This window comes from Microtus oregoni, unplaced genomic scaffold (genome assembly GCF_018167655.1).
Source record: "Microtus oregoni isolate MIOR12 unplaced genomic scaffold, Mior012 000114F_ref0000099, whole genome shotgun sequence".
NCBI lineage: Eukaryota > Metazoa > Chordata > Mammalia > Rodentia > Cricetidae > Microtus > Microtus oregoni.
Genome location: NW_024544743.1, coordinates 422,363 through 449,213, shown reverse-complemented (window position 1 = coordinate 449,213; position 26,851 = coordinate 422,363). Strand labels below are relative to the sequence as shown.

Sequence of the window (26,851 nt, the reverse complement as noted above, 5' to 3'; positions counted from 1 at the left end):
TTTTCTGGCCTCTACAGGCACCGGGTGCACATGTGATACACAGACATGTAGGTGAAACACCATACACATAAGATAGAAATAAATAGTTCTTTAAAAGAACAGTGTAAGGAACAAATGTAATTTTGTTAGCAAGCAATAAAGCAGAACTTTTTAATTTATTAAAGTTAAAAAGATTTTAGATTTTTAAAATTTTTAAATTGTGCAGATATATGTTTGTGCACATGCCTGCATGTGGGTAGGTATGTAGTGTGTGCACCTGAGTGAGGGGGCCAGAGGTGTTGGAGTCCCTAGAGCCAGAGTTACAGGTAGTTATGAGCACCTAATAGGGGTTCTTTACCATAGCACTACACTCTCAGCCACTTAGCATCTCTGAGCCCATTTTTACTATCTTTCCTGTCTGTCAAGTGAATAATTGAGTGACAGTAAATTCAGCTGTTGTGCAGCCATCAGAACTGTTCTTTTTCAGGACCCATTCTCCTTTTGAAGCTTGTAGCCATTGGGCACAACAGCTGGCAGCCGCCCTTCACTAGTTCTCTCCTCCCTGACACCAGCTTTTTACAAATGTTGCCAGTAACAGGTCCTCCTTATTGTTGCAGGCAGTCCAAACATAATGCATTCTTCTCAAGACTTTCCAACATTGTGTTGATGCTATTAACTGCCTTGTTACTTTTTTTTTTGGTTTTTCAAGACAGAGTTTCTCTATAGCTTTGGAGCCTGTCCTGGAACTCCCTCTTATAGACCAGGCTGGCCTTAAACTCACAGAGATCCGCCTACCTCTGCCTCCTGAGTGCTGGGATTAAAGGTTTGTGCCACCACCGCCTGGCCAACCTTGTGACTTTTTTGATTACCAGAGTTTATCTTCATTTGTAATTGATTTCTATTGAGATATCCATGATAATGCAAGGCTGTTCGTTTGTTCTTGAATACCATATTCTGCTGGATAAATATGCAGTTGAGGCATATTTTAGTTGTTTTCACTGTTTGGTTAATGCATGTAATAGTGTGGGAATATTTTGTTTGTGATCTAGAGTATGGAGCTAAGCCACTAGTTAGCCATAAATGCCAGGCTGTGGTGGCACACACCTTTAATCCCAGGACTCAGGCAACAGAGGCAGATGGCTCTCTGTGAGTTCAAGGCCACCCTGGGCTACAAGAGATTGAATCATTCTAGAAGAGAAATAGGGCTCACACAAAGGTGATCCCAGCACTTAGGATCCATGCCTTTAATCCCAGCACTAGGTGGGGAGAGACAGGAGGGATATGTGGGCTGAGCCAAGAGAGCACTCAGTACAAGGCAGGAGGAGACAGGAGCTCAGGGCAGTCTGAAGATTCAGTCTGAGGACAGGATCAGGATCACCCCTTGGGTCTGAGCAATGCTAGAAGTAAGAACTCTAATGACTGCACTGCTTCTTTGATCTTCAGCTTTCACCCTGATAGCTGACTCCAAGTTTTTATTATTAAGACCAATTAGAATTCATGCTTCAATAGTGTTTGGAACTTCCTTGAATGTTAAAACCATGAATAGTGGAACTGTAAGGTCTTGGTAATCAAATCCAGTATCTACAATGAAATGTGGTTATGAAACTGACTTACTATACTTTTATACTTCAGCCTGAAGTTTATGTGGTGTCCAGTTACAGCACGTACTCTGCGAACCCTTGGTCGTTTAGTGATAGTCTCTGGTTGCAGTTTATAGTTGCCTGGTTGTGGACAAGGGGTCCCTTTCATCATTCTTCGTTTGGATTGTGTTTCTTGCTAATTTGTAGGACACTTTTATGGAATCTGGGTTTGTGCTAAAGATTTATTGTTATTATTTTATGTGTATGAATGTTTTGCCTGCACATGTGCTTGTACACCATGTACGTGCTGATATCCTCTGGAACCAGAGTTACAGATGGTTGTGAATGGTCCTGTTGGTCATGAGGAACCAAATTCAGGTCCTCTACTAGAGAGTTGGGTGATCCTCATAGCCAGGCCGTCTCTCCAGCCCCCTCTGCTGGTTATCGGTATGGAGACTGTTTTATCTATGACTTTTTTTCACTCTTTATGATAATCTAGTTTATCTCGTGTATGTGCGTGTGTTAACTGGTTAAATCTTTTTGTTCCATTCAGTAGGCATTATCTTCCTTGTAGTGTTTAATTGAATGTCATTGAAGTACCTATGTCATAAGATTTCAATTCTTGAAATGTGTCAATAAGATGTGACCTGGTGTCAGCCTATTTTGTTAAATGTGCTTCTTCAAAGGATGCTTATTGTGGAAGTGGGTAGGGCACTTGATTTGTTTTTGAGACAGGGTCTTCCTGTGTAGACCAGGCTAGCCACCATCTTAGAGAGATCTCTCCACCTCTACCTCTCAAGTTCTGAGCATAAAGGGTGTGTCCCACATCTGCTGAACATGTCCATGTTATCATCCCCTTCCTTCCAAACCCCACTGGGTGATGCTGAGGATCCATCCAGGACCACCTGTGTGCTAAGCAAGTGCTCTGCCAATCCTCAGCCCTAAAAGTCTTTTTTTTTTGGCAGTATGAAGAAGCTGGATTTTTGTTTTGTTTTGTTTTGTTTTTCGAGACAGGGTTTCTCTGTGGCTTTTTTGGTGCCTGTCCCTGACCAGGCTGGCCTCGAACTCCCAGAGATCCGCCTGCCTCTGCCTCCCGAGTGCTGGGATTAAAGGCGTGCGCCACCACCGCCCAGCAAAGAAGCTGGATTTTAAACTGCAGTCTGGTGGTCAGTCTCCATACACAGTTCTGTGTGGTCCCAGGCACTTTTGGGTTTGGTTTTCATTTATCCTGCCTCTTCTGTGCACTTCTTTTTTCCTTTCCCTTTTCGGATCAAGTATTTTGAAGTATTCCATTTGCCTCCTCCATTAGGTTGATAGATGTACACTGTTTTTATGTCCTTTGGAGATTTCTCCATGAATTTTATAAATTGTTCATCAGGAAGTACTTGCTACTTCTAGAATAATGCACAGATCCTAGAATTCTTGAATTCTATGTACACTGGATTTCCTGTTCCTTCTCTTGGTTCCTAATAAATGACCCAAGGTTTATAAGGGCTTTGTAAATTTGACTTTAAGAGTTGACTGTACAGTTTTTCTTTTTTATTCCTTCACCCAGGGTCCTTGTGTCTGAAGGAGCCGGTTACATTTTCTGCTAGGTGTCACATTCTTTGTTTCTGGGAGTGCAACAAAGATCCTGTGGGCTGTTCTGTTTTCTTTTACATTTCAGTTTAATTTTGAGGAATTTTTAGTGAATATAAAACTCTAGGTTACTAGTTCTCTGTTCTTTAAAAAAACAGTTTATAATTCAGTTCAAGTAGGTGGAGACTAGGTGATGGATGGGTCCTGGGCTTGGTCAGGGAGCCAGAGTCAGATAGTACGCGCCTTTGCTGGCTTTTGCTTTGTAACATACATTTAAAGATTCTCCGTATGCTTTCATGACCCAAGAACTCACTTCTTCTAGTGCTGATTATCTCATCATCTGAATGCACCACAGTTTATCTACTGAAGAGCCATCTTAGTTCCAAATTTTGGCAGTTATGAGTGAAGCCTTTGTTAGATCTGCATGAAGACTTTAATGTAAATAGCTTTCTGTTCTTTGCGGTAAATAGAAAGGACTGGTTGCTGACTTTCATACTGTGTGTTTGGTTTCCTGAGAAAGAGCTAGGCTGTATTCTGCAGTGGCTCTTCTCTCTGCACTCCCACCTTGGCAAGGCCTTTCTGCTGCTCCCTGTCCTTGCCAGCACTTGGTAGTGTTGGTATTCTGAATTTTGACTGTTTTAGTGCATATCTGTTGCTTATCTCTTTAGTTTTAGGTCATCCAGGTGTGGTGGGGAGCATCTTTCATGCTGACTTGTCATCTGTAGATCTCTGAAGTTCCTGCTTTAACAAACCATTTGAAAAGTAGATTGTTATTGTCAAGTTTTATGAGCTCTTTGTATATTTAGGCAATAAATAACTTTATCAAAATATGCCTTTTAAAAAATATTTATTTATTATGTATACAATATTCTGTCTGTGTGTATGTCTGCAGGCCAGAAGAGGGCACCAGACCTCACTACAGATGGTTGTGAGCCACCATGTGGTTGCCAGGAATTGAACTCCGGACCCTTGGAAGAACAGACAATGCTCTTAACCACTGAGCCATCTCTCCAGCCCCCAAAATATGCCTTTTGCAAATATTTTTACCTTGTCTGTTATTCATCTTCTATTTTCTTCTCTTTCTTCACCCTCCACCTGTTTCTCTGTCCTGGAACTTGCTCTGTGAAGCAGGCTGGCCTCAAATTCACAACTCAAGAGATCCATGTGCCACTGCCTCCTGAGTGCTAGGACTAAAGGCTTGTGCCACCACTGCCTGGCTCGTCTTCTCATTTCTTGAAAGATGTGTTTAAATTGCATCCAGTTGTGCTTTAAAATGGCTGGGGACTGATAAGAGCTTCCTGCTCTTTGCCTTCTTTCCCTCTTTCCACCTCTTGCTCCAGCAGGGACTCTGAAGACCAGGTGCCCCCAGTTGACACACTCCACTTTGTTGCTGACTTTAGAGGGAACCATCCATTGGTTCATAGTTAAGTATGTGCTTGCATTATTTTGTAGGTCTCCTGTCTGGTCTAAGATTTATTTATTTTTTCTTAGTTTGCTGAGTTTTGCTGTGAAGTAATGCTGTTAAAATGCCTTCCAGCATTGACTATAGAGATGAATGAAGTACAAACATATATGCTCCATGAATAAATTGTTGGTGCAAAGCACACATGTCACTTCAAAGGGAGTGAGTTTATTCTTGAACCAAATGTGAGTTGACAATGACCCGGGGACATCAAGGTAGCTTGAAAGGTGAATTCTACTGTGAAGGTGGTTTATACAAGAGGTTTCATCTCTGATGACAGTATTTCTGTCAGATGCATTGGTGGAGATCACAGGTAGGTGGATAAAGCAAAGAGGAAATTGCTATAGGTTTCAGATGCTATATAATGGTTTCTTAGTTTTTGGATTGGATGAGCTATTGGCTTATTGATACATTTTAAAGATTTTTGATTCAATGGTCAGAAACAAAAGTGGGCAGTGAGTAGCTTTCAAAGAGTCTAAAACCTCAAAATAATTATTATCTGCAATAGTCTCAATGTCTATAGTTAGAAGTATAGTTGTGCTTTTCTTTCTGGGAGCCTCAGTGTGCAATACCTTTAAAATACAGTATCAAGTGTAAGATGTCAGTACCAAGGACCACCTACTGTATGGCTGAGTAGGTTATGTATGGGATTGAATGATCGCAAATAGACAAGCCTATAAAGAGTAAAATGTACAGAAAGTAAATTAGGGCTTTTTGGGAAATGGCCTTGGACCTGATGAGTTTATGGGGAAGTGATAGCTTGAAGGGTCCAGATTTCTTTGGGACTTAATGAGGGTGTTCTGAAATTGACTCTTGTCATCATTGCAGTCTGTTTCTGAATCAGATTACATGGTATGTGAGATATATATGCTTGGAGACAGAGTCTAACTATGTAGCATTAGTTGTCCTGGAATTCCCTTTGTAGACCAGGCTGTCTTCAAACTCAAGAGATCTACCTGCCTCTACTTTCCAAGTGCTGGGATTAAAGGTGTGCGCCACCTGATGCCTGGTGAGTTATAACTCAGTAAAGCTTAAAACATCCCACTTACATAACGGTAGTGGGAATTTGGAAGAAAAGTACTAGCATGCTTTAGATCTAGTATCTTACCTTCAAATTTTCAAACACTATAAAATGCTGTATGATTGTATGTATTAATTGTGTGTGTATTTGTGCGTGCATGTGCACGTGGAGGCCACAGTTACACTCGTGAAAGTCAAAGGCCAGTTTTCTCCTTCCATCAGTGGTTATTCCAGGCTGTTTACTCACTGAGCCATCTTGCCAGCACAATGATTTTATTTATTTAGATTATTTACTTCAGGATGTGAGAGAAATCAAACTAAAGAAACTTTCTGAGTTTAAGGTTAAAACAGTTGGGGCTGGAGAGATGGCTCAGTGGAGAGATGGCTGCTCTTCCAGAGGTCCTGAGTTCAATTCCCAGCGACCACATCTCACAACCATCTGTAATGAGATCTGTCGCCCTCTTCTGGCCTGCAGGCAGAATGTTGTATACATAATAAATAAATGAATAAATCTTTTTTTTAAAGATTAAAACAGTTGATTTAGATGAACTTCCTCCTTTTATGTATGAAATGCATTTTATCTATTATAATAAATCTATAATAAAAGTTATGAATTTAATTTTATTTTGTGTGTGGTCTGTATAGGTTTGTCCTTGAAATTGGATCTATGTTGGAAACCAGTGCAGCAATTTATTATCACTGACAGCATTGAGGGACAAGTCTTTAACCCCTTTTCTCTGTGGTTAAAAAAAGATACACACTCTTCACAGAGTTCTTGTGGGTTAAGAGAGCTAGCAGAAGAGTAGCCACCACTTTTTGTTTGATGCTTGTATTTTATGCATTGAGCCTTATAAAAATATTTTCTTTATTATATTATTTCTGATAACTATCAAAGGGAGGAAGTGCCTAATGGGTGATTACGTTGTGCACTTTCCGTATAGTGTGGTGCAGAATATAGAATGGTGTGTAGTTTGTGGGGTTTTGTTGTTGTTTTGGGTTTTTGAGACAGGCTTTCTCTGTGTAGGGGCTGGAGAGATGGCTCAGCGGTTAAAGGCACTACCTGTTCTTCCAAAGGTCCTGAGTTCAGTTTCCAGCAAACACATGGTGGCTCACAACCATCTGTAATGAGGATCTGGTGTACTCTTGAGGAAGAGACCTGGTCAGTTGTCCTATCAGCTTAGACCATGAAACCCTATATGGACAAGTTCAACAGAACTGCCATATACAGGCTGCCCATGCATGCTTCAGCATTGCCAGGGCATAAAATTCATTTTCCACCCTCTATGTAGCCCTGGTTGTCCTGGAACTCTCTGTAGACCAGGCTGGCCTCAAACTCACAGAGATCCCCCTGCCTCTGCCTTCCAAGTGCTGGGACTAAAGGCGTGTGCCACCACCACCTGGCTTTTGTTGTTGTTGTTGCTGTTGCTGTCTTCATTTTTGTTTCTTTGTTTTGTTTTTTAAGTCAGTTGGAAATTGCTTAGTTGAAAAGATTATATATCACGTAGCCAGGTGTGGTGGCGCACACCTTTAATTGCCTGCAGAGGCTGTCAGATTAATGTGAGATCAAGGCTAGCCTGGTCTACCTACATAATGAGTTCCAGAGCAACTTGGACTATGTAGAGATACCTTGTCTCAAAAAAACCAACAGTGACAAAAAAGATTATATATCATTTAGTTTCAAATGGGGGGGGGCGCTCAGATGAGGGAGTTACACAGTATTTACTGTAGTACAATTTGTGTATCTTTATGATTTCTTGGCCTTTTTCGGAAGTTTGGTTGTATGCATGAGTTGAGAAGGTAGGTTGTAAAATCCAGGTTGTTGGGTGAAGTCCTGAAGCCTTGGTGCCAGGACTTGGGAGGCTAGGCTGGAAGGGTGGCTGGTAGTTTGAGGTCACCTTCTACTCCAGAGTATCATGTCCTATCTCAGAACCAAACTAACCAAACAGAACACTACAGTCACATACAGTGTTAGGACATGGGTTGGGGAATTTTTATGCTTTTCTGGTTGATAGCATGTGGCTATGTGATTTGTCTGTAGCCCTGACTTACATTCCCTGATCCTGGAACTTCTTCTAAGCCTCAGGTCACAGGTGGTTGAGCTTTCCTGTCTGAAATGGTCTGAAATTAGAGACCTTTTAGTGACAATGGGGCACTCAGAATCTCAGGTTATTTTGGAACAGTTTTAAAGATTTGGAATATTTTGGAGTAGGTCCTTACTGATATTAGAGATGGCCTGCTTCCAGAAGCTTTTCAGATATGGGACACTCAGCCCTTCTCAGTGGATTCGTGGACTTGTGGCAAATCATCCTCTCTGTAGTAGTGCTGGATTGAAACCTACCACCGTGTAGTGGGAGTTTGGAGCAGTGTTTCTTCTGTAGACTTGAACTGTGCTGCTCTAGGTAGTCTGTTAGTGGATTCCCAGCCTTGGTGCGGCTTTCTGGTTGTGTACTCTGGTTATCTTACTAGAGACTTCAGTGTGCGTAAGCTTTTCTCTGTAGTGCCTTCTTTACCTGCGTCTGCAGACTTTTCTGTTCTCTAGCAAGCAGTTCTCTGCTCTTCTCATTTCTTTCTAATCCTTTTTTTTCTGCTTTTCGGTTCTGGAAAGCATTTGTCAACTCTTCTTTGTGCTTTCTCTGTTTATAGTTTGATTCTCTCCCAAAAAGATTTTATTGTTTAGCCTTTGCCTTTCTGTGGAACTGCTTGTTGATAAGTGTGCATGGAAGCTGTGGTTAGGGTAGTCAGTAAAGTGGCTGAGAGTATGAGCTGGGCGCTGTGCGTATTGGAACTGAAAAGAAAGGGGACTGGAGATGGAGGTCCAGGAAACAGGAGAAGTTTAGCAAAAAGTAATTTGTGATCCCTAGCTAAATTTGGTCCTGTTAGCCTACGAAGAAAACAAACACCATGCCTCCGTCTTAGGGTGCAGTGACCATGTCTCTAACACACTTGGAGTAAGTCCTTTGTGTTAGAGATGGGAGTTGGATACTAAGATGGAGATGATAGGGTGCTTGTGATGTCAGAGTGCTGGGGCCTCTCCAGTCTGGACAATGCTGTGCAAATACCTGGTATTAAAAATGTATATGTTATTTTATCTCACTCAGTTCAAAGAAGAAATCTCTAAACGTTTCAAATCTCATACTGACCAACTTGTGTTGATATTTGCTGGAAAAATTTTAAAAGATCAAGATACTTTGAGCCAGCATGGAATTCACGATGGACTTACTGTTCACCTTGTCATCAAAACACAGAACAGGTATGTCTTCTTAAATAGCCAGTGTCAGCTTTAAGGGGTTTTCCTTATCATAGTGTTTAAATGGTTAAAGTATTTTTGTTTCTGTTGATAACAGAATGTTTAGGTGAAAACAGCAGTGTGACTCCATGCAGTACTACTTCTGGCATGTTCGTTAGGGAAACTTTTGTTTTTCGAGACAGTGTTTCTTTGTAGCTTTGGAGCCTGTCCTGGAACTAGCTGTGTAGACCAAGCTGGCCTTGAACTCAGCGTGCCTCTGCCTCCAAAGCGCTGGGGTTAAAGGCGTGCTCCACCACCGCCTGGCTGGTAAACGTTTTTATGGAGAGGGTTGGGGTACAAATTCAGGGCAGCCCCTCATTTATTACTTTAGAAAATTAAACTGGCATTATGTGGAATTTTTTTTTTTTGAGGAGGAAAGTGTTTATTCTTTTTTTTTTTCCTAAAGATATATTTATTTTATGCATGAGTGCTACCTGCATGTACACCTTTACACCAGAAGAGGGCATCAGATCCCTATGTGGAAATTTTTTTGAGTTAGGTAACAACTTGTGTTTTAGCTGTTCTCTTTGCTTTAAGGAAAGTTTTAGACATGATTTTGGTGACAGCAGACTATAAAACACTTGTAATTTATTTATTATGTGATCAATTTTTGAGAGAAACTTATTTTTATATTGTCACTCTGAATATCTTGTAAATGTTTGTTTCACCATTTGCTTCATCAGACTTACTTGAATATGGGGCTTTATTACATAAAAATTTGTATTTTGCTATACAAATACCCAAGATAATGTTGTTGAGTAAATGTATAAAGCCTCCTACGGGGCTGGAGAGATGGCTCAGAGGTTAAGAACACTGACTGCTCTTCCAGAGGTCCTGAGTCCAGTTCCCAGCAACCACATGGTGGCTCATAGCCATCTGTAATGAGATCTGATGCCCTCTTCTAACATTGTGTATGTATAAATAAATAAATCTTAAAAAAAAAAATAAAGCCTCCTACGACGTTTTTCACATTTATTAACTTTGAGGCTAGCCATGACTTGCTGTGCTGCATAGCTCAGGTAGCTTGAGGCTGTTGTCGTGTGGCCTTGGAAAGCGCACACACTAGCTTTCCTCCCGGATGCTGGGACTGTAGGTGTGCCTCACTGTCTTCTGACTCTCCCACTGCTACAGACTGTAGTTTAATTAAAGCACTAGAGTTAAGCATGTCTTTCAAGAGCTTACATTTGCTCTAGGAACTCGTTGTGCTGCTGTTCCCCAGAGAACTGATAAGGAAATAGTTCTTCCTGTGCTTTTCTGTGTCCTTGATTACTTCTTGCATGACCACGATGCAGCTTTATTGAGGACACATGCAGATAACTGTGGTACACAGAGCACATAAAGGCATGGATGATGGATGCCAGGTTGCCACGCAAGTGTAAGGCAGATTATGTTTTCTGAGTTGCTGAAGTGGAAATAGACCTTTGAATCAACAAAGTGGTAAGACCCAGTCAGGTGGGAGGCTTCTCTAGTAGTCCTGCTCTTCTTGGAAGTGCTAAGCAATGACAGCCGGATTGTTAGTGTCAGACACTGAGCCTGGCCTCTCAACAAGCTGGCTCCATCTCTCATCCTTAGTAGTCCAATTATACAGACAAGTAGTGCTGACAATGAGAGAGGGAATCCACTGACAGCCTCCCCACCCACTTCTTCTCAGAGTCCTGATGAAAGGTTAGGATTAAACAGAGGATAAAAGGTAGACATACCTAAACAGTCCGGGTAAAAGTGAGGTCCCCTTGACTTGGCCTCGGTGTCTCCTACAAGATATTCTATCCAGTTATCAAACTCTGATAAAATTACATTCTAGGAGCCAGGTTCTCCCTGTAGTTGACACCAGGTCTCCAGCCTTTCCTTCTCCCAGCGTGTGGTTCCTGGGAAAACTCCAGCTCCTTCGACCATTGTGTCAATAGCCTGACAGCCAAAGGGAGACATGGAACAGGATCTCAACTCTTGCCTGATTGATGTCAGAACTAGCCCTTTACAGACTCTTGCCCTTGTTACTTGACCATCCTAAGCACCATCTTTTTGAGATTTTACAATTGTGTGCTTGTCTGTGCACGCACATTGAGTGCCTGCCTTTGGACTCATCAGACCCTCTGGAGCCACCTGACATCAGTGCTGGGAACTGGACTCTGTCCTGTGGAAGAGCAGCAAATGCTCCCCTTAAAGTGGCTTAAGTTTTTTTTTTTTTTTTACTTTTAACAGTGTCGTGGGCTGAAGTTAAAGTGCCCCTAGCCCTGTGGACTAGAAAATGGGTTATAAGTTGTCAGGAGCCAATTTCCTCCTAAAATCATTACAGGAACCATCACCCTGGGGAATCTACAGATCTGTCAGGAGCCAATTTCCTCCTAAAATCATTGCAGGAACCATCACCCTGGGGAGTCTGCAGAGAACCCCACACCCAAATTAGCTGTTAATGGAGAGCTATCTGTTAACGGAACCTGCCCCACATTCCAAACTATCTAGAGAACTAGGTGTGTCAACTCCTAGTTGTGACTTCCTGGCCTACGTGACCAACGAGGACCATGTGACCAACGTGAACCACGCGGCAAGAGCCCAGGCCCCTGTGCCCACCCCCCAACTCCTTACCCTATATAAGCTGTATCCCATCTCTAATAAACGGAGGCTTTGACAGGAACCCCAGCTTAGCCTCCTTCTTGTCTCCTAGCCCATTTATCTTCCAGATAGTGCCTCTCCGGGACCCTGGAATAACTGAACTGCCAGGCGGGTTACAAACCCCTAGACTAAGTAACCCGCCAAGGCAATCTACAATAAGTATTGAGCTTGTGATTGTGATTGTCTTCTATGAGGTGACTTGTTGGCTCTTTCTCATATAGTCACTGCGATTGAAAGAGGAGAGACAATAGTAATTTTATAAAGTTTACTGTTTCGTATATTTGTTCCTAATGCTCAGTATTATTTCAGGCAGGGCGTTGATGACAGTTCTGTTTATGAGAACTTGCCATTTGTTTCTGGCTATTGGAATTTTAGAATTTCTTTTAAAAATAATGAGTTCTGCATTCTACATTTTGATTTAATTATTTTCACTAGGCCGCAAGATCCTTCAGCTCAGCAAACAAACACCACTGGAAGCAGTGCTACCAACTCATCATCTCCTAACAATAACCCTACATCTGGTCCTGCTGCTAACAACCCTTTTGGCTTAGGTAAGTATTGTTTTGGTGGTGGTTTTTTGTTTGTTTTTTGTTTTTTAAGTAGGGGTGGGAGGTAAAAAGTTCTCTTCCAAGGGTAGCTTTAGATAAAATGACAGGATAAAACATAAGTCACTTAAAAAACAATTTTTAAAAATTTTCATAGTTCTGTAATTGTGTTAAGAAAGTAGCTTGGGATACAAATATGTTTGATTAGCTTACATTTATATTTAGTAAATGACACACCTGTTTTATAATGAAAGTGATGTAGCCTAGGCGTACCTAGTAATTGACTACCACACAATTGCTTATGAGGATATAGTTAAGGATGATAAACTATGATCAAGTGAATAATAATGTTTTCATTTGTACAGGAAAGGTGGATAACACTAGTTATATGTTATCTTTTTGTCTTGTGTTTTGTTTGAGAAGGTTTTGTAAATGTAGCTGAGTTAGCCTTGAACTCTGGTCTTTCTCTGTGGGCTTTCCTGGGGTGGAGATTATAGGCATACAAAATCACTCTGTAACTGCATTAGTTACTTTGAAACTGTCCTGGGGCTGGAGAGATAGCTCAGTAGTTTAAGAGAGAGTCACTGTTTGCTCTTGGCAGAGGACCCTGGTTCAGTTCTTAGAGCCCACACGGTGGCTCATACCTATCCTTAACTCCAGTTCTGAAGGATCTGATACCCTCTCTTGACCCCTGTGGACACTAGGCATGCATGTGGCCCACATGCATACATGCAGGCAAAACACTCACACATAAAATAAAAAAATAATTAATAAACTAATACTTCAGCCAAACCATATTCCTTTCCTTGTGCCTCCCTTCCCTGTCACCTCCCCTATTTGTCTTCCTCCCTGCCTTTGTCCCTGCCTGCTATGCAAGCACTTCACACTGAGCTTCTCCAGCTCCACACTGCTATTCTTTGGTTTTTTTGTTTTGTTTTATTTTTTTGGATTTTTGGGGTTTTTTTTGATTTTCGAGACAGGGTTTCTCCATAGCTTTTGGTTCCTGTCCTGGAACTAGACCACACTGGCCTCGAACTCACAGAGATCCACCTGCCTCTGCTTCCCGAGTGCTGAGATTAAAGGCGTGCGCCACCACTGCCCACACACTGCTATTCTTTATTCAGTTGCACATGTTGAGATTTTGTTGAGGAAAAATGTTCTGAAAGTAATAAAATTTGGGCTAAATAGAAGAATTGCTTAAATGTCAGTATCAGCCCCAAAGGCTATAGCTAGTATAGTGCTTTGAAGTTTTCCTTGGTTACCATTTTCATATATTAGGATATTAGAGGTCATACACCTTTTGCCATTTTCTTGAGAATTTTTGGGTAACTCAATTATAGTGTGCCAGTATATGATACACAAGTTTTAGAACGTGGCATAGATTGCTGTACAACAAACGCACAATACTAATAACGCAATAAATAGAAACTTGTTAAGGTTTACACAGAGAGGAGTCTCCAGCTGCTTTTCTTCGCCTTCTGTGTCTGGTTGGTAGGGTTGAAAGTTCCACCTTAATCCATTAGACTTTCTGATGACCGCTCCATCATCCTGGGGCTATCCAGGGGTCTCTTCAGCATTACCCCCCATCAGGGAGCAATTACAGGGGCTGATATAATAACAAAAGGCACTCAGAATGCCTAGGCTTTTAGGAACCCTGTGAGGGATCAAGAAGGGGCAAATAGGTTAAAAAAAATATGCCTTAGTTCTGTTAAATATCAAAGTTGAAAATCTGGCTAATTTTGATTGTAGGATATATTTGGGGTGGAGGAGTAGGGGCCCACTGTGATAAGCAACCGGAAAGAAGCAGTTTTGCTGAGGGAAAATTTTTGCACGAAGTTTCAGCTGATGGACTGCTGCTGCATTTAGGCCTGTGGTGTGGCAGGGGTGCAGCAGAGCGCTGCTTCCCTGGCAGTGTAGCCACAGCCTATCTTTACCAGCAGATATGGGGTGGGAGAGAAACGAGATGGTCGATCATTTCAGAGCTCAGGCTTGCCTCTCTGGTCAGATGGTTAGCCGTGAGGCTTGGAGTGTCTGTGTCCTGGGTTCAGAAAGTTCCTGAGATTCTGAGAATAATCAGTGTCTTCTTGGTGTCGGTGCTGTATTAACTAGGGCGTCTGGTCTACGGTGGGTGAGGTAGCTCGAGACAGACTGTTAGCAGTGTGTGCGTGTGTTGTTACCGAGTGCTCAGCAGATTGCTCTCTCCAATGTGGAGTACAAGTATGTTTTTATAACACAGATATAGAAGTCCTCTATCCGTAGCAGCAGGAAGTCCCTTCAAATGTACAGCACCGCACAGTCTATTGAGCTACGAACTCATTAGCACCACAGTCACCTTCGTCAGTGTCACCAGCTGAGGACCAAGGCTTTGGGGCAACACTTCATATCTAAGCCATAGCATAGGAATTAAAGCTGAATAGTATAATAGTAAGTATAACCTAATATCATAAAAACGAGTGAGAGAAGTTATTTTAAAGGGTTTCTTATACATTAGTGAGTTAATAATTCTTCATGTTTTAGGACAAGCTTCTGATTTTTATTTTTGTTTTCCCCTCTTTCCTCTAAGGTGGACTTGGAGGACTTGCAGGTCTGAGTAGCTTGGGTTTAAATACCACCAACTTCTCTGAACTACAGAGCCAGATGCAACGCCAGCTTTTGTCCAACCCTGAAATGATGGTCCAGATCATGGAAAATCCCTTCGTCCAGAGCATGCTCTCAAACCCTGACCTGATGCGGCAGTTGATTATGGCCAATCCACAGATGCAGCAGTTGATACAGAGAAATCCAGAGATTAGTCATATGCTTAATAATCCGGATATAATGAGACAAGTATGTAGAGAAGTATTTCTCTCCCTTAACTAAAAAAAATCTGTGTGTGTGTGTTTATATGTTACTTTCTGTAGTTCTAGAGATTGCCATATATATATATATATACACACACATACTGCAAAGTTAAAGAGAATTCCAACCATTGTTTAAGGAAAGTCAGCAAAACTCTATAACTGGAGATTGTGCTTTCATTTCCCGGCTGTCTAGTTCCAAGTAATCACACAGAAACTTATATTAATTACAACACTGTTTGGCCAATGGCTCAGGCGTATTCCTAGCTAATTCTTTCTGTGTATATGCCTGAAGGCCAGAAAAGGGTACCAGGCCTCATTACAGATGGTGGTGAGCCACCATGTGGTTGCTAGGACCTTTGGAAGAGCAGGCAATGCTCTTAACCGCTGAGTCATCTCTCCAGCCCCTCCTAGCTAACTCTTACATCTTAAATTAACGCATTTCTGTTAGCTTATATTTTTATCACAAAGCTCATAGGCTTGTGGCTTGTTACCTCACATCTTTCTTCCCTGGTGCCTGTTGGGATCTCCTTGACTCCTCCTTCTTTTTCTCTGATTTTTGCTTGGATTTCCCATCCTGTTATTCTGCCTGGCCATTGGCTAAATCAGCCTCTTTATTAACCAATAGTAATAGAACATTCACAGCATATAGAGGGGCATCCCACATCATCTCCCCTTTTCTGTCTAATAAAAAAGGAAAGTTTTAACTCTAATACAGTAACATTACATATAACAACAGGTATCAAGCAAGAATTATAGTTATAATACTAAGTCTATTTGTATTTTGCAAAATTAAAGAAAATATTATCTATCCTATCTTTGTGAGTCTAAAGTTTTATATCTAATTTATCTTTTCTCATAACTAAGAAAAACTATAATTATGACTATCTAGTCTAAACAACTCCATCATAGATCCCAGAAGGATATTAATATTAATTTAGCCTGTTTGAAATCTGAATTTTCTGCCATGCTTGAAAATTCTTTTAAAAGCCACTCATTAGAGGACAAACCTTCCATGCCTGTTTCTCCTCTGGAGGTGCTGGGGGTCTAAGAGAAGTGTCTTAGATTACAGGATGGAAAAATGATATCAATGTCCTACTCTTCCCTCACACATTGAAAACAAAACAAACACAAAAAGAAGACAGTTTTGGGGGAGAGGGGAAACACTGTCAAAATGTATTATATGAAAGAAAATCTTCAGATTGAGCATGGTGGCACACAATTTTTATTTATTTATTTATTTATTTATTTATTTATTTATTTATTTTGGTGGTGGTGGTGGTACACAGCTTTAATCCCAGCTCTTTGGAGGCGGAGACAGGAGAATCTCTTGTGAGTTTGAGGCCAGCATGGACTACACAGAGAAACCCTGTCTCAAAAAATGGGGGAGGGGGTGTTGAGAGTTTCCTGTGGTCTATAAGAGCTAGTTCCAGGACAGTCTCCAAAGCAACACAGAGAAAATCTGTGTGTGTGTGGGGGGGGGGTGTTTGTTTGTTTTTGTAAATGCACCATTCACTCAAACTGCTTTGTAATGTCCCATGAATGTATATTGTTGTTTTTTGAGACCGGGTTTCTCTGTGTAACAGCCTTGGCTGTTCTGGAACTTCCTGCATAGACCAGGCTGACCTCGAACTCACAGAGATCCGCCTGCCTCTGTCTCCCGAGTGCCACCACCACCCAGCATGTATATTGTTTTTAAAGATGAAATCCAGCAGGAAGTTCAAGAAGTAGTTTCCTAATTTAAATATTATAACAAATTTGGGTTAAAATTCTTAATTGACTTTTATGATTCTAGAATTGGATGGCATCTCATCCTGTAAAACAGAATTAGGTTTCCATGAACTGAGCAAATGATTCGCTTTCTGGCAGGCAGAAAAGAGATGAGGGAAGCAAGGGTAGCTGTGTGCGGCAGTCGCTTTCCTAACAACGCTATGATGCTGACTACTGGGGCTTGAGCTAATCCAAGTCAGTGGCTTCTTATAAACTTTAGCTAGTTTTAAATACTGAAGAAATTCTTTGCTATTTCAGTGCCTTTTTTAAAATAGAGATTTATTTCTTAGACGTTGGAACTTGCCAGAAATCCAGCAATGATGCAGGAAATGATGAGAAACCAGGACCGAGCCTTGAGCAACCTAGAAAGTATTCCTGGGGGCTACAATGCTTTACGACGCATGTATACAGATATTCAGGAACCTATGCTGAATGCCGCGCAAGAGCAGGTAATCCATTTCTTCCAAGGCTCAGGCCTAAGAGTTGTTCCTGTCTAGCACAAATAGTCTGATTGAGGGTGCCATTTATAGAGAATGCTTTGTTGAAAAATAGCTCCATGGCTGTAACTGTTCTTTCTTTTCTTTCAGTTTGGTGGTAATCCATTTGCTTCCTTAGTGAGCAGTAATTCCTCAGGTGAAGGGAGTCAGCCTTCTCGAACCGAAAATAGGGATCCTCTACCCAATCCATGGGCTCCACAGACTTCCCAGAGTTCACCAGCCTCTGGTAGCACCACTAGTGCTGTGAGCGGCTCTGGTGGGGGTGCCACCAGTACCCCTACTGGGCAGAGCACCACAGGGTCAGGCTTGGTGCCTGGAGCAGGAGGTATGTATGCCTTACATTGATAATGTAACTGTTGGTGGTGCTGTCGCCCTTCATGTGTATCCCTTTGTGGGGACTCTGGGTTGCAAGCTTTGGGATTGTTTGAGGGATAGAATTTTTATATTGTAGATGTCTGTGGGGTATAACATTTGTCTTAAATAATTATCTATGTAGAGTGTCTTCGTACAGGAGCCCATGGAAATCAGAAAGGGTGTTGGGTCCTCTAGAGCTGGAGTTACAGATTGTTGCAAGCCATCGTGTGGGTGCTGGAACTTAAACCTAGGTTTTCTACAGGAGCAGTGAGCTCTCTCTCTCTCTTTTTTTTTTTTTTTTTTTTTTTTGATTTTTCGAGACAGGGTTTCTCCGTAGCTTTTGGTTCCTGTCCTGGAACTAGCTCTTGTAGACCAGGCTGGCCTCGAACTCCCAGAGATCCGCCTGCCTCTGCCTCCCGAGTGCTGGGATTAAAGGCGTGCGCCACCACCGCCCGGCAGCTCTCTCTCTCTTAATCGCTTCTCTGTCTCTAGCCCCTACAAAATGTTCTGACCTGTATGTTTATTGTGAAATGATTAATGTGTGTGGTCACCTAGGAGATCTCCAGATTTTGTTCTGGGACAATTTTAAACAGAAGACTAAGATTTTAGGTTGATAATGAAATTACCCTGGCTACTATTCAAAGATCATATATTGGGTACTATGGTTTGGAGTGAAATGCCCCTCATAGGTCCATGTGTTAAAGCCTCAACTGCTGACACTATTTGGGAAGGTATTAGAGACTTTAGGAGATCGGTAGGTTACTAGAAGTGGGTTCTAGGTTGCCCCTTCCCTGCTTCTTGGCTGCCACAATTTCCACACTGTGTGGACTGGTGTCTTCAAAACCAGGAGCCATACTTAATTCCTCTTTTGAATTGTCTTGTGTCGGTTAGGTGAAAGTACTATTGTAGTGGGGGTTAATGAAAAGAACTTGATTCTGAAGTCATTTGAGTAACCCAGGACATGAAGTAATGGCTGCGTGACTAACAAAATAGGAAAATAAGCCACATATCCACTTACTGATGAAGAAGTTAAACAGATTGCCCTCATTATTACCATGATTATACTGTTATTGTTAGATACTAGATATAGCGTGAAAAATGCAGATATAGATGTCTAACCCCTCAGTTGTTGCCACACTAACTCAAACATTTCCATCTCTTGCTTCATCCATCCTTCCTCGAGGCTGTCAGCAGGCAGTCTTCAGCTCTAGGAGTTCATAGAAATAGACTGCCACACAGTGTGTGGATCTTTTGTGTCAGTTTGCACTCAGTTTGAAATCCATTTGTACTGTGTGTGTCTCTGATTTGTTTTGCTGGAAAGTATTTTCTTCTAGAGGTATATGACTTCATTACCATGTGGTCCTTTTTTTTTTTTTAACCTAGTTTTTCTATTCTTGTAGAGATGTAGAGCTATAAGAATTAGGCATGGAACTTGGGAAACCAAGTTGAGATTCCCAGATAATGTGAAAGCACTGTGTGTAGGTTCTTAGCAGAAACTGGAGTGGACTTTTGAACACTGTGATGTCTGCTGAGTTGAAATGAGTGTGTGGATGATGTGTGTGAAACAAGGCTCCAATGTTGACATAGTTAGAGATAAGGTTATGTCCATATTACTCTGAAAAGATTGGTCTTTTATACCCTTAGGTAATTGCTCTTGGTGGGATCCTTTTGCTCTGTGCTTTTTGAACCAAATTTTCAGTACAGTTGGTGTGTGTGTCTGGTCTTCAGGCCAGTCATGTTTTGTGAAGACTGGAATGTGGGGATTGAGGTGTTCAGGTCTCTGGTTTTGTTTGTGAGTCTTTTGTTTGTTTGTTTCAAGACAGAGAGTTTCACTGTGTAACAGTCCTGGCTGTCTTCAATCTCATAGAGATCCACCTGTCTTTGCCTCCTGAGTGCTGGGTGTGTGTGCCACCACTGCCCGACATTTGTGAATCTTTTTTTTTGTTTGTTTGTTTTTTGTTTTTTGAGACAGGGTTTCTCTGCAGCTTTGGAGCCTGTCCTGGAACTAGCTCTGTAGACCAGGCTAGTCTCAAACTCACAGAGATCCGCCTGCCTCTGCCTCCCGAGTGCTGGGATTAAAGGCGTGCCCCACCAACGCCTGGCTCATTTGTGAATCTTTTAAGTAGATGCTTCCTTCCTGGGTTCATTCCCATTGTTACGTCAAAGATTTGGGTTTTGTTCTTTTTTTTTTTTTTAAGGAGACTTTACATACGTGATGGTTGATTGTGCATTGTCAGCAGGAGTGTTGCTGAAGATTTCTAGAGCAGAGATAGTGTCAAGAGAAATCTTTTTTAGTTGGTCTTGTGATCTATACCTATGGATTCTCAAATATCTGTCCAAAGGCCAGGTTCAACTGCGCTGAAGTAGAGCAACTGCCAGATGGGTTAACTAGCAGGGTTTGCAGCCAGGTTCAGGGCAATATTTGGGAGACTAAGGTTGGGAGATTACTTGAATGTGGAAGTACAAGATCAGGCTAGATAACAGCGCCTCCCCCCCCCCCCCCCCAAGCCACGTTTCTGGATCTTACTGTCAGACCTCATGAACCAGAATCTTTCATCACCGGTGAGGTATGAGCTCTGTTGGGGAGGGGGGGGAGGTTTATTTATTATTTTTAGATTAATATAGAAAACACTGGGTTGCCAGGAATGGTGGTACACACCTTTAATCCCAGCACGTGGGAGGCAGAGGCAGGTGGATCTTTATTAGTTCCAGGCCAGCCCAGTCTGCAGAGTGAGTTCCAGAAGAGCCAAGGCTACATAGGGAAACCCTGTCTCGAAAAACCAAAAAAAAGGAATGGAGAGATGGCTCAGTGGTTAAGAACACTGACTGATCTTCCAGAGGGCCTGGGCTCACATTCCTAGCACCCACATGGCAGCAAATAATTGTCTCTAACTCCAAGATCTGACTTTCTCACACAAACATAATTGCAGGCAAAATACAAATAAAATAAAAGTAAATAAAAAGCATTGGGGGTCCCACAGTGGCAGCTTTGTGCCTGTGAGTATTATACGAGTTATTACTTGTTCTCTTCCCTTCTGTCCTCCCCATGTCCATCTTCCCAGTTAATCCTAACTTCTGCCTTTTTATTGCATGTATTCAGCTGTTTCCCACCTCTGTTATGATCTCCTTTCTAGTCCCATGGTTTAAACAGCCGTATATATAGTTCTCTATGTGAGAGAAAACATATCTATGTCTGCCTCATTTCACTTAGCAGAAGGGTTTCTAGTGGCTCCCATACATATTCCTGAAGGTTGTAGTTTTCTTTACAGTTGCATAAACTTGCATTGCATATATATTTCACATATTCTATGTCTGTTTGTCTGTTGGTAGACATTTAGGCTGGCTCTTTAGCCTGGCTTTTGTAACACAGTATGTTTTCTAAGAGTCCTTCAGATCTATACCAAAAAATGTGTAGCTGGGTCATGTGCTGGTTCTGTTTTCAGTTTTTTAGGATCCTCCACTCTGATTTCCACAGTGGCTGCACAAGTTTATCCCATGTGCAGTGACTGAGGTCTCCTCTTCCCCTCCCTATCCTTCCTCGCCAGTGTTTTTTAAGCATTCTAGCTGGAGTGGGATGGAATTCCAAAGCAGTTTCCATTTGCGTTTCCCTAATACCAAAGGATGGTGAACTTTTTCGACTATCTACTTGGTTTATTTTTGGGTGGACCTACCAAATGATTTGAGGGGTTTTTTTTGTTCAAGGCCAGCCTGTCCTCCAGAGCTAGTTTAGGACAGTCAGGAACACACAGAGAAACCCCATCTCAACAGCAGATTAGTTCGTTACAGTGAGAGTGAGTTAGCACGCGGAGTCCATGGAGAAACTGCAGTTTCTGGAAAAAGCTGATTTCTAAAATTATTGAGGGTTTCATGACATTGACTTTCTCATTTAGAAAAAGATGAATCTCATCCATGAGCTAATAAAATATTGCTGTACTTCTGCCAAGATACCATGCTTTGGCACATCAGGATACTGACAAGGTAGACCTGAGCTGACGAGGTTTGTAGGAGTGAGTGGTGGTCATCATTGATGTCTGCTGTTCAGCAGCAGGAATCAAACAGTTTCTCAGGACTTACCTATAGTGAATAAGCCAGGCCTTAAATACACTTTTATAAGACCTCTAAATTGGCCTGACCAAACCCTTTTAGCAATATCAGATATTGAGCAGATTCTGTTTTAGGTCTCATTGAGGTAGTGTTTTCTCACTTTGCTGTTTTATTTTTAAGAAGTACTTAAGTGCAACTCAGGCTGGCCTCAAACACTAGATCCTTGGTGTCTTTAAAAAATAGTCTTCCCTGGGCAGTTCATAAAAGACCGAGAAGTTTTTGTTTTTAAGATTTTACTTTATATATATGGAAGTTGTGCACTGTGTCCATGACCATTGGGTTCCCAGGACCCAGGGTTACATACAAATGGTTGTGAGTCTCCATTGGGTGCTAGGGGTTGAACCTGAGACATCTGCCAGGAGCCACAAATGCTCTTAACCAGTGAGCCATCTTTAGCCCAGGAGTTAAATTTCTTCCTTAGTTCAAACTTTGTGATTCCCTAAATAACCTAAGACAGGGCACTATAAGTAATGTCTTGACCATTAAGAGCCAAGAAAATATTACTCAGAATCATTACCACTGTATGTTAACTTAATGTTGGTGTTGGGTCTACTGTTCTTAATTCTGGGGAAAACATCTGTTCTCCCCAAAAGGTTGTGTTTACTTTCTCCAAACACATGTGCCTGTACAATTTAGATACAATTAACTGTGAATTAGTTACTGCTGGTACATGACTGTCCTTTCCTGACATGCCCTTGAAAATGTAACTGGTTACAGCATATTTGAAGAACTGTAGTTCTGCTGAGATACTTCATGTTCATTTTGTATTTTTCTGGTCTCTGTTCTCCTGTGAATACAGTTTGTTGGTTTGAGGTTGGGTTGTTATGTGTATGGGTGTTTTGCCTGCATATGTCTGTACTATGCAATGTCTGAGGGCCAGAGAGGGCTTTGCATCTAGCACTAAAATTGTGGATGGTTGTAAGCTGTCATATGGGTCCTGGGACTTGAGCCTGGGTCCTCTGAAATGTGGTCCAACTCCTAACTGCTGAGCCATCTTTAGTCCTGCTGTTTGATTTTTGTGAGAGTGGGTCTCATCATGTATCACAGACGAGCTTAGAACTTTCCAGTCTTCCTCAGCCTCTGAGTATTCTCGTGCTTGACTGGAATATTGTGATGTGTTTGTCTGATAATGTCTATGTGTGTTGTATATTTGATATGGAACAGCTATTTCATTTGGTAAAGTAGTCCACACTCTACTGTGCCTTAAACTACCATGATATTAACAGCTTATTTTACTTCTGGTATGATTAATTCTCATTTGTAATTAAGAAAAGCGGGGTGCTAGAGAGGTTTCTTGTGGCACATTGCAAAGCCGTTAGAAGCAGTTATGACACAGTCCTCTGCCTTTCCAGTGTCAGAGCACCCAGCAGTAGAGTCAGCGTAGCTGGTGTTCCTGCAGAATGACAGCTGACAGTCACTGAGCACGAATTTTAATAGCTTCCACAGTCTGCAAATATTTATCTTCACTAGAAGTTTTTCTCTTAATCATTTAAAGATGTAAAAATGTTCACTTTGTGGGCTGTATAAAAATAGGTTGTGAAAGCCAGATTGGTCCTGTCGGCTTTAGTTTGCCAAACTCTCTTAAGATATTTTTGAACTTTGGAATGTGGAAAAGCTAACTTGAAACTTGATAATATAGGTACATCACAAACACAAGACTTAGAGCAAATTAGAAAGATAAGTGGAAATAGTAAAATGTTTTAAGCCAGGTAAAAGGGGACAGTAGTTCAAAAACCAGAGTGGAAGTGAAGAACTAAATAAATAGTTCAGGTAGCATTGTGCCGGCATTTTCTTTCCTTCAGTATTATCTGCATTCTGGTGCCTCCAAAGTGCTTCTGCCAGAATCCTTGGCCCTGGGAGTTGGCAAGTCAAATAAGGGTAGATCTGAAAGACAACGGGATCTTACCAGCTTACAGCCCTTCCTAGGCATGGGTTTACTGGAAGACGGGATGAAGTAGGGGGACTGCATTTTCTCATGCTTCTGAAAACTTAACTGTTACTTGTATATGTTATCATTTCATGTTTTGGGGCTGTGGTTGACCATGGGCAACCAAATTGCATAAAGTGAACCTGTTGCTAAGGAAATGGCCATATGCCTCTTTAAGTAGCTAAAATTTAAGTGCAGTATACACTGTTTTAAAATATTAATATGTCTTAATCCGGTTTTTGTTTGTTTTTAAATAAAATTTTAGCTAGTATGTTCAACACACCAGGAATGCAAAGCTTGTTGCAGCAAATAACTGAAAACCCACAGCTTATGCAGAACATGCTGTCTGCCCCATACATGAGAAGCATGATGCAGTCACTAAGCCAGAACCCTGACCTTGCTGCACAGGTGAGCGTGTAATTGTGTTTAAGAGTCCTGGGAACTGAGTAGTCTGCTCTTGGCACATTGGTTTTGTGCTCTCCCAGCACACTAGAGATGGAGATCCGCATCGCCAGCTTTTGGGGACTTTTGTTTCATATATACTTGGAACAACCTCATTTCTGCTATTTGTTGATGAGATATGCTTTTAAAAAAAGCACTGAAGCTTTTAGAGACTTTGCTCTCCTGACACCCCTCCTCCTGTCTGCTGTTTGCGTGTCAGCTCTCTGGTGATTGTCCTGTGCCACCTAGAGCAGCACCGACCTCTGGACCTCAGCAACTGTGGAGGGCGGGAAGTAGTCTGGTCGTTCACAGAGGTTACTGCTGTGTTAGGAATTTAGGGTGCTTTCCTTTATAGTCCTCTTGTTAATGTCTTTATGCTAGATGAAATGATTTTTATTTTCAAAATTCTGAAACCACACTGGCACAAGGATGTATAGCAGGTGTCCTGGAGGTGCATCCTTAGTGGTGACTTACATAACACAAATAACAAAAAACTTTTATCTTAAAACATGGGTTTATTTTTATGAAAGCTGGTCTTGTGAATTTATTTAATTAAATGTTTGATGCTAATGTATCCTCAGCCACTTTTGTCACTTAGGTAGCCAAGATGTGGAAATGTGTGAAGTGACCCTTTCCTGTGTTTTCAAGTATGTGTTTAGTTATAACACAGTGTGTATCTTATCCTTAAAATTCATCTTAAGCAAGCATATTCCATATAAGTTTGTTCATAAAGGACTTGGCTGCTTTACACACTTGTTTTCTAACTTTAAAGCAAACCCCTGGCAATGCTAGGTGGTGTCTTTCATTAGTGACTACTCTAAAACCTTGACAGTATGCTCTGGCATCAGATGGTTAAAGTTTATAGTTTAACTTTTGAAACTTAAATATATAAAATATAGTTTAAGTTTTGAAACTTAAATATTTAAAATACTTTAAATGTAAAAACTTAATTGTGTGTATGAAGGTTCAGGTAAGTTAGTTGAAATAATAAATAAAAAGGTGATTTTTCTGTCACAAGCTTTTTCTAGACTAGTTGAAAAATTTAAATGAAAGGGGAATATGATAACAGGATAATAGCCCACAGTAAAGCAGTGTTTGTGTGGAAGAATAAAGAGGCATTTCTGGCTGGGAGCAGCTCCTGCTTCATGTGCTGCTCACTCTGAAACTCTGTCCATAAAACAGTAACTGTTTTCTGCTTCGATGATGTTGAAATTAAATAACCCACTTTGAAGGAGGGAGGAGAGAACACTTTTTTTTTAAATAGGATTTTCATACAGTTGTTCTTCAGTATGGTTACCTAATTGAGGGCAAAGTTCATTTCCTCCCTAGACTTTGGACAGGTAAACAGTTCATCAGTCAATCATTGGAAAGTGATACACAATCTGTCTCCTTTGAACTTAGCAGTCTCTGGTTTGCTGACTGTATGATGATCTTACCTTCAGGCAGTCACGTCATGTTCAATTGGTCATACTTTGAAGGTTTGGAGGAATCCCACTTTTCTACCTGTGCTGCTAGTGAGGTGGAATTCAGACGTTAATCTTGGTGTTCTCATTTACATCTTTGGGTCTTAGGTGTTTTAACACTTCCCCAGAGGACTGATGGTGCTACTTTGGGCTGGTTTTCATCTAGCAGCTCCATTTCTCTGGCAGTTGGTTGCTGTTTCATGGTTATTCTGGACCTAATATCAACTGTTAGTAGTGGCAAGCAGGTACATAATAGTGGCTCCAGATCTGATTTCTCTGTGCTTGCTGTTTGTGTGTTGAGGTTTCTGAGCAAGCCATATTTAAGTTTTTACATATTAATGTTCTTTTATTCTGTAGTGTAGCCAAAGCATTGTCTTCCTGAGAATCCAGCACTCCTAGATCCTCCCCCCCCCCCCCCCAAAGGCAGAAGTTTACCTTTGTTCAAGGAAAAGGCTACAAAACAATTGCTTTTATTTTTTAGGGCCCAACATGACATCCATCATCCACCATTGTTGGTGAAAGAGAAGCTGCCTGCCTTCCTTCCTTCCTACCTGCCTTCCTCCTTTCTCTCCCCCCTCCCCCAGATCCTTATGGATAGAACTTCCTGCTCCTTTTTGATTTATGTTCTCCCTTCCTCCCTTTTCAGTGCCAATTTAGGCATTTGGAGGAAGGTAGAATATTAAATCAGGTACATTACTTGTTTCAGATATTTCCAGTTAAAATTGTTTGAACACTTGCCCCATAGATGATGCTGAATAATCCCCTATTTGCTGGAAATCCTCAGCTTCAAGAACAAATGAGACAACAGCTCCCAACTTTCCTCCAACAAGTGAGTAAGAAAAGACGCTGCTGTCTTTGTAATGATCTGCTTGAGAGGTTGATGATGAACGTGTCCTCCTTCCTGCTGATGGCGCAGAGCAGAGGCCTCTTGGTGCTGCACACATGCAGACACTGAGCCTTGTCTTCCCAGCCCGTGTTGCTCCCGACTGTGCTTAGACCGTGAGGTTTTAGGATGCAGAGTGCTTCCTTAATATCATGGGCCATTTCTTCCCCTTTCCTCCCCTTGAAGTGCTTCCGTGTGGTACATCCACTAGAGTTTGGACTAGTTCTGAGTGAGCTGCCCTCTCTGACGTCACAGGTTGGGTTTTGTTGTAGTGTCTCAGTCTCTTCCGAATTAGTAGAGTGCTTGTTCTCTAAGGAGTAGACCTCATGTCCTCAGAGCCAGAAATAGGAAGGTTAAAATATCTGTTGTCACAGCAAGGAGGTTTAAAAAAAAAGGTAGTGCCCAAGATTGTCACAGTATTATTTCAAGACATAAAAGTGGTGTTGGTGCTTTTGAAGCTGGTAGTTCTCAGGGTTGCTCTCTGGCTGAAATGGTGGTTAGTCCAGCCAGTCGTT

The 26,851-nt window shown here is 41.5% G+C and overlaps 1 protein-coding gene across 2 annotated transcripts in view; it reads left to right on the top strand.

The window, feature by feature from the left end:
* LOC121443911 (ubiquilin-1) overlaps positions 1 to 26,851 on the top strand; it is a 39,757-nt gene that overhangs the window by 9,902 nt on the left and 3,004 nt on the right. Inside the window, exons 2-8 of one of the 2 annotated variants that reach the window (XM_041645669.1) lie at positions 8,718 to 8,869; positions 11,951 to 12,066; positions 14,624 to 14,886; positions 16,958 to 17,116; positions 17,255 to 17,489; positions 23,815 to 23,957; positions 26,199 to 26,282. In XM_041645669.1, the coding sequence (XP_041501603.1) occupies positions 8,718 to 8,869; positions 11,951 to 12,066; positions 14,624 to 14,886; positions 16,958 to 17,116; positions 17,255 to 17,489; positions 23,815 to 23,957; positions 26,199 to 26,282 (1,152 nt within the window). The remainder of the gene's footprint in view (positions 1 to 8,717; positions 8,870 to 11,950; positions 12,067 to 14,623; positions 14,887 to 16,957; positions 17,117 to 17,254; positions 17,490 to 23,814; positions 23,958 to 26,198; positions 26,283 to 26,851) is intronic. The other variant, XM_041645670.1, reaches the window with a different exon arrangement.